Source organism: Uloborus diversus, chromosome 6 (assembly GCF_026930045.1).
Source record: "Uloborus diversus isolate 005 chromosome 6, Udiv.v.3.1, whole genome shotgun sequence".
Taxonomy (NCBI): domain Eukaryota; kingdom Metazoa; phylum Arthropoda; class Arachnida; order Araneae; family Uloboridae; genus Uloborus; species Uloborus diversus.
This window is the reverse complement of record NC_072736.1, coordinates 72836429-72848673: the sequence shown is the minus strand read 5'-3', so window position 1 is coordinate 72848673 and position 12245 is coordinate 72836429. Positions and strand designations below refer to the sequence as shown.

General features: G+C 34.1%; 1 protein-coding gene across 1 annotated transcript in view; it reads right to left on the bottom strand.

Annotated features, from left to right (window-relative positions):
• LOC129224721 (fatty-acid amide hydrolase 2-like) overlaps window positions 1-11893 on the bottom strand; it is a 65272-nt gene extending 53379 nt beyond the window's left edge. Inside the window, exons 1-2 of the mRNA XM_054859268.1 lie at window positions 11815-11893; window positions 6360-6569 (exon numbers count right to left, since the gene is read on the bottom strand). Of these exons, the coding sequence (XP_054715243.1) occupies window positions 6360-6569; window positions 11815-11878 (274 nt within the window). The 5' untranslated portion in view covers window positions 11879-11893. The remainder of the gene's footprint in view (window positions 1-6359; window positions 6570-11814) is intronic.
• Between the last annotated feature and the right edge of the window lie 352 nt (window positions 11894-12245).

Here is a 12245-nt window from a genome sequence, read left to right as displayed (position 1 = left end):
AACAAAAAAGTGCGGAAGAACGTAAATTTTTGAAATAGATTTCGTACTAGAAGTTTAGCTTATTTCGGTAAAAGAAGCACTTTCTTAAAAAACATCCAGTGTCTCGAGTCAGAAGAAATGCTAGTATTTATCAAAAATTCAGATAGAGTGAGGTGAAGTAGCCATACAAAAAGTAATGTTTTCAGAAAAAATTTCAAATCATTTGGCATTGACATGAATCTCATTTCTTGGTTGTTATTAAGCATAATTATGACTCAAGTCTTTTTTAATTGTTTATTTTACTTTTTTAAACCAGGAGCAGGGCTTGGTTTATAACAAAAGAAGTGTAGGAACCCTATATCAGCCGCCAGACCGGCACCGGTCCGTGAAAAAAACTGACAGGTTCTCAGAGATTTTTTCCTTGCCCATGTTGAAAAATTTTTCCTACTCAAAAGGAAAAAACAAATAGTAAGGGAAAACAATAACAGTAATAATAATTCTTTACGACATTTTACATGAATTTTGTGATTAATTTTCGCAATTTTATAAGCTTTTTTTTGGTAAAATTCATTACTTATGTACGATTATTACAAAATCATTACTTATCTTAACATTTAAACATTTTTAGAGACAGTTCCTTGATAAACGCAAAGTTCAATTTGTGTATTTCCTTATTCATTTATTATTATTAGTATGTAAGAAGAAAATAACCTCAGCCTTCGGCAATTTTTTTTAATAGACCCTGAGTCAAAAGTTTTTATTGCCTTTCTTTTTTTAAATAAATAAATAAAATGAATAAATAAATAAATATATAAACAAAAATAAATAAATAAATAAATACATACATAAATAAATAAAAATAAATAAATACGTTAATAAAAATAAATGAATAAATAAATAAATAGATATATAAAAATAAAATATAAAATAAATAAATACAAAACAAAAGATTAAAAACCACACCGGTTCGAGAAAAAAATCGCTTTTTTTAACTGTCCGCGAGTGAAAGACTTTTTTAAATGAAAAAAATGAAGAAAAAACACCTCACCGGTCCGCGAATTTTTTCAATAGCTTTACCGGTCAAAAAAGGTAGAGAAACGCTGCCCTATGTTGTCTTGCTAAGAACAAAAGTGGCATCTGCAGTCAAGCTCAAACTGAGAAACTGCTTTTTCAAGTACTACGTCTCTTTATATTTGCTTAATTTAAGAAACTGCTTTTTCAAATATTACGCCTCCATATATTTGATTCAGAAGTCACGTTTTCAGAAAATTTTCAAAAATATTTCCCATTCTTAAATCGCTATAGAACATTGTAACGTTATATTTAGGTAAAGTACGTCACAAAGAACCATCTGGTGACCATAACTCAATTTTGTTGAAAAGTGCAGGTACGACTTCTGAGCTCAGGACGACAGTGTAGTCTTAGGAACTTATTTTAATGCGCAACTAGGCCAGAATTTCGTCAAATATCTAAGACTTCACTAAAATAAAAATTATGTGCAGGAGTTTAGCTCCCGTGAGCTCCCATGCAAATTAAATCCGGGATAGGACATAAGAAATAAAAAAAAATTTGACACACACGAGCGAAATTGGAGCAGACGTTCAAACCGTACGTCAAAGATAAAAGAAGAAGAAAAAAAGAACACTCATAGTAATAATTTAATGTAAACTGAATCGAAGAAAGTTATAATTTGTCATGTAAACAGGTAACAACTATTTTATGGACGATAGCCACTTGAAGATCAATCATTAAAATTAATGACGGAAGAGAACTGCTATGCATCACTCTTTATACGATCTTATTCGACAATTTGAAACTTTCTTTTATTTCTCTTACTATTACATTTCGATTTATATATCGATGTACAGCAAAGAAAATAGGACAAAAGGTCAAAGTTTGAAGAGAGATTAAAGACACCATCTTCTATCTACTTCAATATACAAATTTGCTACAAAAGACGTTTGAAATGTGGGGTATTATCTGATTGACAAGACTCTAGTTTGACAAGAAATCTAATCAAACACAGAGAAATAGTGGCAGGATAATTGATACTATGGAATAATGATTTTCTCCACCTGTAGCCTTCCGCGATGGGCTTCTTGAACATGTTTGAAGTATGAACGAATAAAAACAGATCTATTGGACTGTTGTAAAAGCATAGAGTGGGAGCTTGATTGATCTGGAGAGGAAATAAATGAAGTAATCGCTTCTCAACTTAGACATGAGATTATTAATCCTTTTGAACATGCATATGAAATCTCTCTTTAGTATAACCTCTTTTCTCACTGACACTGCTCATCTAGAATATTTTCCCCTTTCAACATAGGATCACTTTAATCTTCCTATCGTTGTAAATTATTTATTTGAAACTTCTAAAAGAAGAAAAGACCAATAGGGCAAACATTTTCGCAATAAATAAGATCAAACGGAGAGGGTCTAAAGGAAATTTGGCCAGAGTTACACATGTAGCAACTGACTTAAATAAGGCTTAACGATTAATTTTAATTATAATAATGGTAATTTTAAATTTTAGTTCACTTTTTAACTGGGTGCTTAATTTAGTAAGTTTTTACATTTTTTAAGAACATTAAAGGCTTAGGGGAGACCGGGGCAAGATGACTATGCTAACAATTTTCGTGGTTTATTCATTTATTTTTAAGGATAGTAAAATTAATTTTACATGAGCTGTTAGAGTAGTCCTTTGTAGTATTAAATATATTGCCATTTAATTTTTTCAAATAAAAATAACGAAGGATATTTTTATTTTTTCATAACCTTAACAAATCGTCATCTTGCCCCAGTACTGGGGCAAGATGACTTTGACCTAGGGGCAATATGACAACGTTGAAAAAGGTTGAATATATTTTATGTTTTGAATATGTTACCTAGTTTTACAAATGATAACTGTTTTTACATCTTACTAAGTATCAAATTAAGCGTAATGCGTTGTAGCGTAATGTTCAAGTGTTATGTTGTGCAGCTAACAATAGACACAAATAAAAATATCATTTTCATGATTGGAACATTCCTCATGTCACCACTCTTGGCTTTTACAGCTGTGGATCCATTCTTCTGTTGGAGGGTCTCAAAATTCCACTTTCCAAGCACGGCATCTTAGAACACTATTCTTTGAATTTGATGCAACTGCATTGCTTAGCATGAATACGGGTCCACAGTAATAGACTTGGGCCTACAGGAACTTGGTCTGAGGTTTTTTTCTTTTTTTACTCCCTTTTTAGCTTCACGAGCTTTTTTTCCCTGTTTTTTTTTTTTTTTTTTTTTTAAATTTTTTTCTTGTTTTGACATTTCTTTGATGGGTATGCTTGTAAGAATGTTTGAACTTCAGTTTTTGTTTTTTCGCATTGTGTTGCTTTAGGAAATGCATTGAAATCAAAAACACTAACATGCTTCTTTGGTGTATCGGAATCAGCATTTGCCATAACTTCTGCTTCGTCTGGAGGGCTTATATGTTGGTTTTTTACTCCCAAGGTCAGAGGATTAGTACTATTATTCTCAGTTTCAGAGCCAACAACGTCATAGTCCGCTAAAAAACAAGAAAATGATGAGATTCGATACCTCATTCTTTAAACTCTTTATCGGCATTTCCAATTGTAGCTGCTTTGAAGTGGGTGCTCAAAAGCTCACCAATACTTTTTTTCTGTGTTAGTTTGTTCTTGATGAATGACCATAAAGTTGATACATGCTTGGCTATAGTAGGTTTTTAATGGGCAGAAAAATGACGCATCAGGAGCTAGAGATGATGTGATATGTGAAATGGCAACCCAACCACGATAATGTTTTTTCACTGCAATATAAGATAGCCTGCAAAGCTATGTGAGATTTATGATTGTCAATAATCAGCAGAGCAGGAGATTCTTTGCTTGGTTTCATTCATTCAACTAGTCATTTGGTCAACTAGTTTATAAATAGCCCCTGGTCACCCGCTTTCGAACGATACCTACCTTGATTCAATGCGTCCTTTAGCCCCAGAGGAGAAGGGCAAGGTCGCGTGGACAAACAGACAGCGTTTGCAGGAATTTAATAAAGTGAACAACATAGTTAGTTTAATAAATTCCGGAACACGGGCAATAGACAAGCTCGTCATCTTGCCCCGTGTTGCTGCTCGTCATCTTACCCCAGACTGCCTGTTTGAACGGATTTTTCTCCATTGCCATAACAAAATGCGATTAATTGACATTTATTCATGGTAATAGGTAGTATTTAAACTAAGTTACTCATAAATACTCAAGAGACACGATATATCCTATATGTATATGCAGCAGAGCTTATTTACACATGCATAAAAGTTATATCGTGTCAACGGTAAACAATCAGAGCTTCAGAACTAACACAAATATGGCGATTTCAGCGTCTCTATACTATTGCTGAACGAATAGCGGATAGGAGAGCCAGTAGCATGCAGTTGATGCAGTTACCTAGTTTAAAACGGAAAAATTAAGTCATTCGTCATCTTGCCCGGCTCGTCATCTTGCCCCGGTCTCCCCTATTTGATTTTGATTCTAGATTTTACTTTTTGATATGATGTTGATAAACCAGTATTGCGTTAAACACAAAATTTTCACCACAAATTAAGGCATTGGCAAACTTTAACTTATTATGGTAGACCTTTGCCTGAAATATTACTTCTGTCTGACTATCTAACTGTGACCAAACTTGGGTATAAACAAATTTCCTGACAGCATGCTCAAATTCTGCAAAAATGTCTTTGATTTTGACAAAATTGAAAATTGGCGATTTATCTTATATTCTTATGAAATTTTTGCACTTGTTTTCGTATTCCATGCATTTGGCATACGATTTTGGGGATTAACTTCAATTTTTATTAAAACATTTTAAACTTGTATCACACGGCTACGTCTATGCAATTGCAGAATTTGGGACACCTCATTTGATTTTCTTCCATAGTAGTATGTATTTGGCGATGTTATGCTTTAACTTAAAGTTTTAATTTTTTCATGTACATAGTTTGGCTTTTTTCATGCACATTTTACCCTTGTTTTGTGACTTATGCGATATAGTTGGATTATTATTGCCCGATTTATTTTTCCTTTCTATTCAAATTTTATATTTGTTTCAAGGTTTAGAGCACGGTGTAGTGATTAATTTAACATTTTAACGAAAATTTAGCATTTGTTTTATTACTTACTCAATGAAATTAATGCGTAATTTGACCTTTCATTTTACACTTTTAATTTAACTTTTACACTTATTATTTCATGGCTTGTTCTGTGTAAAGTGAAACCTGTAGTTGACCACCCTTGTAAGTTAACCACCTGTCTAAGTTGACCGCCTTTTTCAGGCACGGAATTAGCCTTTATCGTATAAATCAACCTCTGTAAGTTGACCACGTGTTTAAGTTGACCAATAAAGTAGTGCACCGCAAGTGGTCAACTTACACAGGTTTCACTGTATTTGGTTCATTTTTTACTTAATTTATTTTCTTCGACATTACTCTTTGGTGGTGCTATGCTTTAATTTGTACTTTGATTGAACATTTACACTTTTTTATTATTTTGTTCAATGTAATCAACTCATCTAATTTTAAATTTTTGTATAAATTTAAAATTAGATGAGTTATTTTACTTTATTCAATTAGCGTACTTCGCACGTTTTTTACTACTTATTATTTCTACTATAATACTGTACATTTGGTGATAGGATACTTTAATTTCACATTTCAATGTAAATATTAAAATGAAGCAAAACATTGAAAAAAAAAAGCGTTTAGTTTTTCTTCTCCAATGCATAAGAATTTTAAGCAGTAATTCCGTACGATTAATTTAAGGCAATAATCTATTTATTTGTATGAAGGATCTCACTTAAGTTAGTCTATTACAGTCATTGGCGGTATGGGAGCTCTTTACTCTATCAATTTTAAAATAAGAGTTTGAGAAACAGGTATTATGATCCCCTTCGGGGCCTCTATGTCTGGGAGATCTCCTCGTAATTGCGACATGGTAAATCCGCCACTATTCACAACTATATCTTAAAACAATGATGTTGAGAAACATGTTTTATTCTTTGCATACTCCTACATTGCTTTTCCTTGTTTCGAAAAATCTACCCTTTTTCAAAAAAGTAATCTTTTTCCATTTTTCAATGAATGATTCCATTAAGTCGATAGCTTGTTCTTCGCTTTGTTGATCAATTGTCGACAAAGACTCTTACTTCGGAGTTTTCTCTTCTGAATCTAAAGTGTAAATTAACGATTAAAATAACAGTAAGGGTCTCAACAATTGATTTCACAAAGAGGAAAGGAACCCATTTGAAATTTGTAATGTAATCCATCAGTTTGAATTGATTCAAAAAATGATTTCTGTTGCATCTGATGGTGCTTCATATTGAGAAAACGGACTTACCGCTACTTCCTCCTGGCGTTCTCGTCGTGTCGTATGGATTCCTGGTCTTTCCGTGGAGCTTATTGTATGTCTCCCACCATAGGCACATCTCGCTTGTGTTCGTCACTACCAATGGAATGGCTCCCGACTGGCGAATGAGTCGCACCACATCACAGTCCCCTTCTGCACGGGCTCCTTTACGAAACACGGCTCCTCCCGTTGCACACAAACCTGAAAGTTAAAAAAATATTAATATATATATATATATATATATATATATGTGTGTGTGTACATATATATCTAATTTGAATTCTGACACTTTGAGTTCAAATTATGTTTTTCGCAATCACGAGTTGCGACAGGACCCCACTCATTGGAGGCTATTGTTTCCTAGAAACGGCTCATGTCCTCCCAAGCCTGCCCCTCCTCCTGGGCGGTTACGTGTGTGTATGTGTGTAAGGACTACTTTGTGTGTAGACGTGTGTGTATGTAGGAGTGTGTGTATGCGGGACATGGACGCCACCGCCTAGGAGGAGGGGATTCCGGTGGACAGTGCTGCTAGTGGAGGCTAGGACCAGAGCAGCTGCAGAGGGCCCTGGTCCATTCTGAAAAAGGAACCAGACATCAAGGACGCTCAAGTGAAAGCAATGAGCAATCGTGATTGCTCAAAAAAAAAAAAGGAATATGTCAATGAACTTGAAATTTTTGTTATTAGAGCTTGCAATGTCATGCATGATAAGTGGCTGTGCTATGAAAAGCTTAGCATTGGAAAATTGATAGAAAGTTAAACTACATATGAGGCACTGAGAAGCAAAGGGATGCAAGTGGACTATTTCAAGTTTCGAGTCAAACGCGTTTAAAGATCAGATCCTAGGTAGGCTTTCATTGAAATGTTTTTCTAAATCAAGCTGTATACCGGAACCTACCAGGGTTTTTTGTACTACATCTTGCCCCAAGATAGAGGAGGGGTTCACCTACCATTTGTGCTGGTTATATCCAAATTTTTAATTTTGCCACTTGCATCCCTTGGCTTCTCACTGCCTCAAATAGCGCTCGTTTGAAAAACACACAATACGAAATTTTAAATTTTCCTTTTTTTTTCGCGTATAGGCCTTCAAATGACTTTTTCTTTGGAAAATGATGACAGATTTTCGTTTTAATATTAATCACTGCTGAGCACTGCAAGCTTACTTTTCTTAATGCAAATTGCCTGAAGAGTTCAAATTCAAACGCTTCTGCTGTAAAATTTCATTTCTTCGTATCGTGGCACTCTTCTTCTAAATGAGCGATATAAATTTTTTCCATTGCTCACTTTTCGTATAAAACTTTTATTAGAGGCAATTTCATCAAATAAAGTACTTAACCGTTTTATCGGGTACGTAAGAAAAATCTAAGTGTTCTTGCTAGATGGAAAAAAACAGCTTTAGCTACTTCATTTTAAGACTTTTAACGCTATTTGCATAGTCCCTTTGCATTTTTGCTTGCGTCGTGAATGCTCTAAATCAGCGATTCTCAACCGCTTGTCCAGCGGACCGGCACCAGCCCGCTGGCAAATTTGATCAGTGACCGAAAATTTCTCCTGTCAGTGCAAAAATATTTTTTCCTACTCAAAAAAAAAAAAAAAAAAAAAAAAAGTCATTTCATGTGATATTTTATGCGTTCATCTTTTAATCACTTTGCACACATTTTGGGGTTTTTCTCAAAGATTAATTCGCTTATGTAGAACTAACAATATAATTAGTAGTAATCTTTACGATTAAATATTATTGTGAGTTAAAACTTGATGAAAACTCTTGCACTTAAGTTATGTAACAGTTCATTATTCTTTTTTAGATTTATTAATTTTCTTAAGAACGACAGAAAAAGAAAAATACATTTCTTTTGTAAAAAAAGAAAGAAGATAATAAAATCACCAGCTCACGGCATTTTTTCGCTAATTCTACCGGTCCATGGGTCAAAAAAGGTTGATAAACGCTGTTTTAAATTGTATGGATTAAGTTTCAAAATGGTCATCTGAAAGCCCAACTTTTTCTTGAAAGACATTTTCTTTCGGCCGAAGGGGGAGCAGCAATGTCAACAAACTTCATCACATCAACTACTACCTATAAATCAGTGGTGACCAATCCACTGCGCACGTGCCATAGGTGTATCCCGCAAAGCTTATTCATGTGGCCCGTTGTTCTGCACAATATCACGAATCGAAAAATATATTCTGAAAATTTCCAAAACAACCGATCTTCAACAAGTATTTAGAATGATTCTGCAAAGGAGTCAAATGGTCCAAAATTAGTTTCTGGAAGACAGATCGAAATTTCATATTGTAAAAATAAGCATGTCGTAATGATAATTTAACATGATATCTTGGAAAAATAAATTCAAATATATTAAAAGGTTATATGTGATTTTTCTCTCAAGATTCATCTTAATATGAAGCGCAGCCCTCGGGTAAAAAAAAGTTAGGCACCATTGATCTAAATAATAACTTGATAATAAAAAAAATGTCGCGGAAAGAAATGAACCTTGTAATGTTGTGCGTTTGATCAGGAATAGAGAGTACAATTTGATATGAAAAAGATATTTTATTTATGGTTTAAAACCACACGCCATTAAGTAAGTACCCATGTTTTAATAGCGTAAAGTGAAATACAGTTTCCAAATCAATCCACGATTTAGTTTATGTACCAGTAATGAGAAACTCATGTTTAGAACATGTTTCACAAAAATGCTTTTGGCCACTGCAACCTCCATGAAAAATAGAGAGAATGCTAATACGGCAATGCTTAGTTCTACTTTTTGAACATGTTTCGCCATCGTATCTATGCAAGCTTCTTCACTGTCCATCCTTTGGTAGAAGAGATGGTCCACTTATAAGTATAACATACAAGAGCTCTTCTAAGAACGTTTTGTCATATGACAATCAAAGTTATCCTAAGACCAATGAATGTTGGAACGTGCGGCAATATCTTTAGAATATTGAAACTAATTTCCCTGAAATACGAGCCGTCTTGTCTACCTTTTCAGACGCTTTCCCAGACAAAGGACTAAATTTGAATCTTATTAACTTCTATTTGTGGGGTTTTCCTCGAAACTCACGTGTATCAAAGACGTGTGACTAGTGAAGCGGAGCTGATAGTCAACGTTCGAAACATTATCTATCTTTTCCAACAATTTGTGTGAGGTTGTTGATGGCGTGGTTGTACGCTTTCAGCATGATGATGCTGTTTTCAATGAGGCTGCTTATTGACTCTTCACCAGTTTTAGACCCAGTGCAATATTAAAGAAATGGCAACCATTCTTTCCTTTAGCTTAAGTTCGGCGGCCGTTATCAGCACTTAAGAATTTTGACGCCCATTTTCCAGCAGAGGAAGACGCCTTGGCTCTTAAGATGTAAATTTTATTGGAAGTTCATCTAAGCTGAGATCATACAAGCCAAATGGACACTCAAGGAACCTTTAACATGTCTTTTGAGCTACAGTATGGGTACTGACAAAGTTCTGTGTCTCAAAACTTTACTAACTAGGTTGGATTTATATCCGAAATTCGAGCCTTTCTTATGTCCAATAAATGTTTACCACGAGTTACTCGTTTTGTGTTATTTCAGACTTTCTCATCTACTCTCACTTTTCCTGAAGTTTTTGGCTACACGGTATAGATCAACACTAGCAGTGGCCACTCGCCCCGCGATGGCTGAAGAAAAAAAAATGTAGTGAATAAAAATATTAGTATCAGTTACCACTAGGACACCACTTCTTACAACCCCACCTGTGCCGATTTATTAACATTATCGCTTTTAATTAGGTATATTAACCTTAATTCATATTAACTTTTTGTTCTTTATAGTAGCAATTTGAAAGCTAATTTGTTGTTAAGCTACTTTTTTTTTTTTTTTTTTGAATTTCAAAAAATAAATAAATAAATATATAAATAAATTAAATAAATAAATAAATTTAAAAAAGATAAAAATAAAAATAAAGTAGCAATCTCGGTAACAGAAGTTTTTTCTGCAGTCATTGACACTGATTAAAAACCAAAAAATAGTCTACAAGATAATACGTAAAGCGGCATTAGGTTAGTGGTAGCACTTATTTTATAAATCACTAAGGAGTGATTGAAAAAAAAAATAGAAAAAAATATAATGGAAAGAAGTTTCAAACTAAACTAGCTAACTGAGGCGTAGGTACTTGTCGGACCATGTATGCTTTTGACCTATCAATCACTGCGGACTTGTGTTCAGATGTAAAAACTTTTTTGTTTTTACTTTTTCTTCCTGATACATTCTAAACTGTATTTTTCTACTTTAAATTCCACAGAGTCGTCCAGAAATAATAATAAAAAAAAATCTTTCCAATTCGGACACAGTCTTTAGACTTCTTCAAGAATCTGAGATGGGAGTCGCAGCAGCGCGCTGTTTCTGCTACCGGGATGACGACTAGAAAGAAGCAGTTTTGACTAATTAGTTTACGCATTCGCCAATGGAGACGAGCAATTTTCTCAATCTTGATATTTACTACGTGTCTCTATGCTGTGGAAAATTATTTGATTTGGAATGGCAACATCCCTTCAACGCTCGCTAGCGTGAACTCGAATCAAACGTTCAGTCGCTACTGAATTACCGTCGATGAATGCAGAATTTCGATACTTTGATGTGACGATAGTCACTCCTTTTAATGGACTTTTGCTCCATATTTTCGATACAAGTTATTTAAGTGCACTCTGTATACGTTCAAACTAACAGTTCCTAATTAAAATGTCTTTCCTAACTTTCAACAAGCGTTTGTTGATTTTTGCATTCGATGAGGCAAGATTCACAACTGAGCAATTTTGCGTCAATGCTGTTTTCATTCTATTACATGGAATCTGACGTTATTAACTTTAACCCTTTCAGACCTGGTGTCCGGTATACCGGACATACACTTTAAACAGCTGCTAATCATTTAATAATTGATTTAATTAGTTTTTTGTAGTTGACTCTTTACATTCTACTTATTATAATCTCTGAAATAATTTTTCGTTTTGGGATTGACAACACTGACATATAAGGATTGAGAGATAGAGAGTGGCTCATTTTTCCAACCATGGATTTTCATCTGAAAAGCGAGGATTTTTTCCTGATTTTTTTAAAAATATATAATCTTTAATTAATCGTTTCAAACGCTTATACTATGTTTTATAATTGTTTGTAGAACATTTTATAATGAAGTTTGTTCGGTATTTTATCATTTTTGTACATGAAATATTGATTTCAAAAATATAAGTCCGGAATATTGGACGTGCCATAACTCTTATAATTTTTCTCCTACAAACTCAAAATTTTGTGTATAAGATACTTTTTACCATAGTACACTGTGTACCAAATATCAACATTTTTGGTCCAATATTTCATAATTCCGACTGAAGGGGTTAAATTCGAGGGCTAAAAAACATCCGGCCACATTAATTTGCAAAAACATCGTTAAGAGTAAGCAAAAATAATTACCAGCTACAGAGACAGCCTCTTTTGCAGAGAAAGGAACCCCCAGGAAGGGCATCTCTTTCTCCATTTGTTCGACCGTCAGTCTCCCTGAACTCACTAGTGCATCGACTCGCCTGGCATCCTCCAGGGCTTCTTCAAACCTCTCGTCCACGTAAGCATTGATTAGAGGCTGGACTGCCTGTATCCGGCTGATGTAGGATTTGACCACGTCAGAGCTCTTAATCTGCAACGAGAAAAAATAAACCGTCATACGTATTTCCATGTTTTTACATCATTTTAAATTTTGTTTTCAAGAAACATTTAAAATACTAATGAGTGGAATTGTATAACTGCAGAAATTTCACGAAAACATGACTTTAGTCATTGTTTACAAATAATTTTGATTTATTTAGTGGACCGTATGAGTAGAACTCATAATTCGCACAAAAACGCAC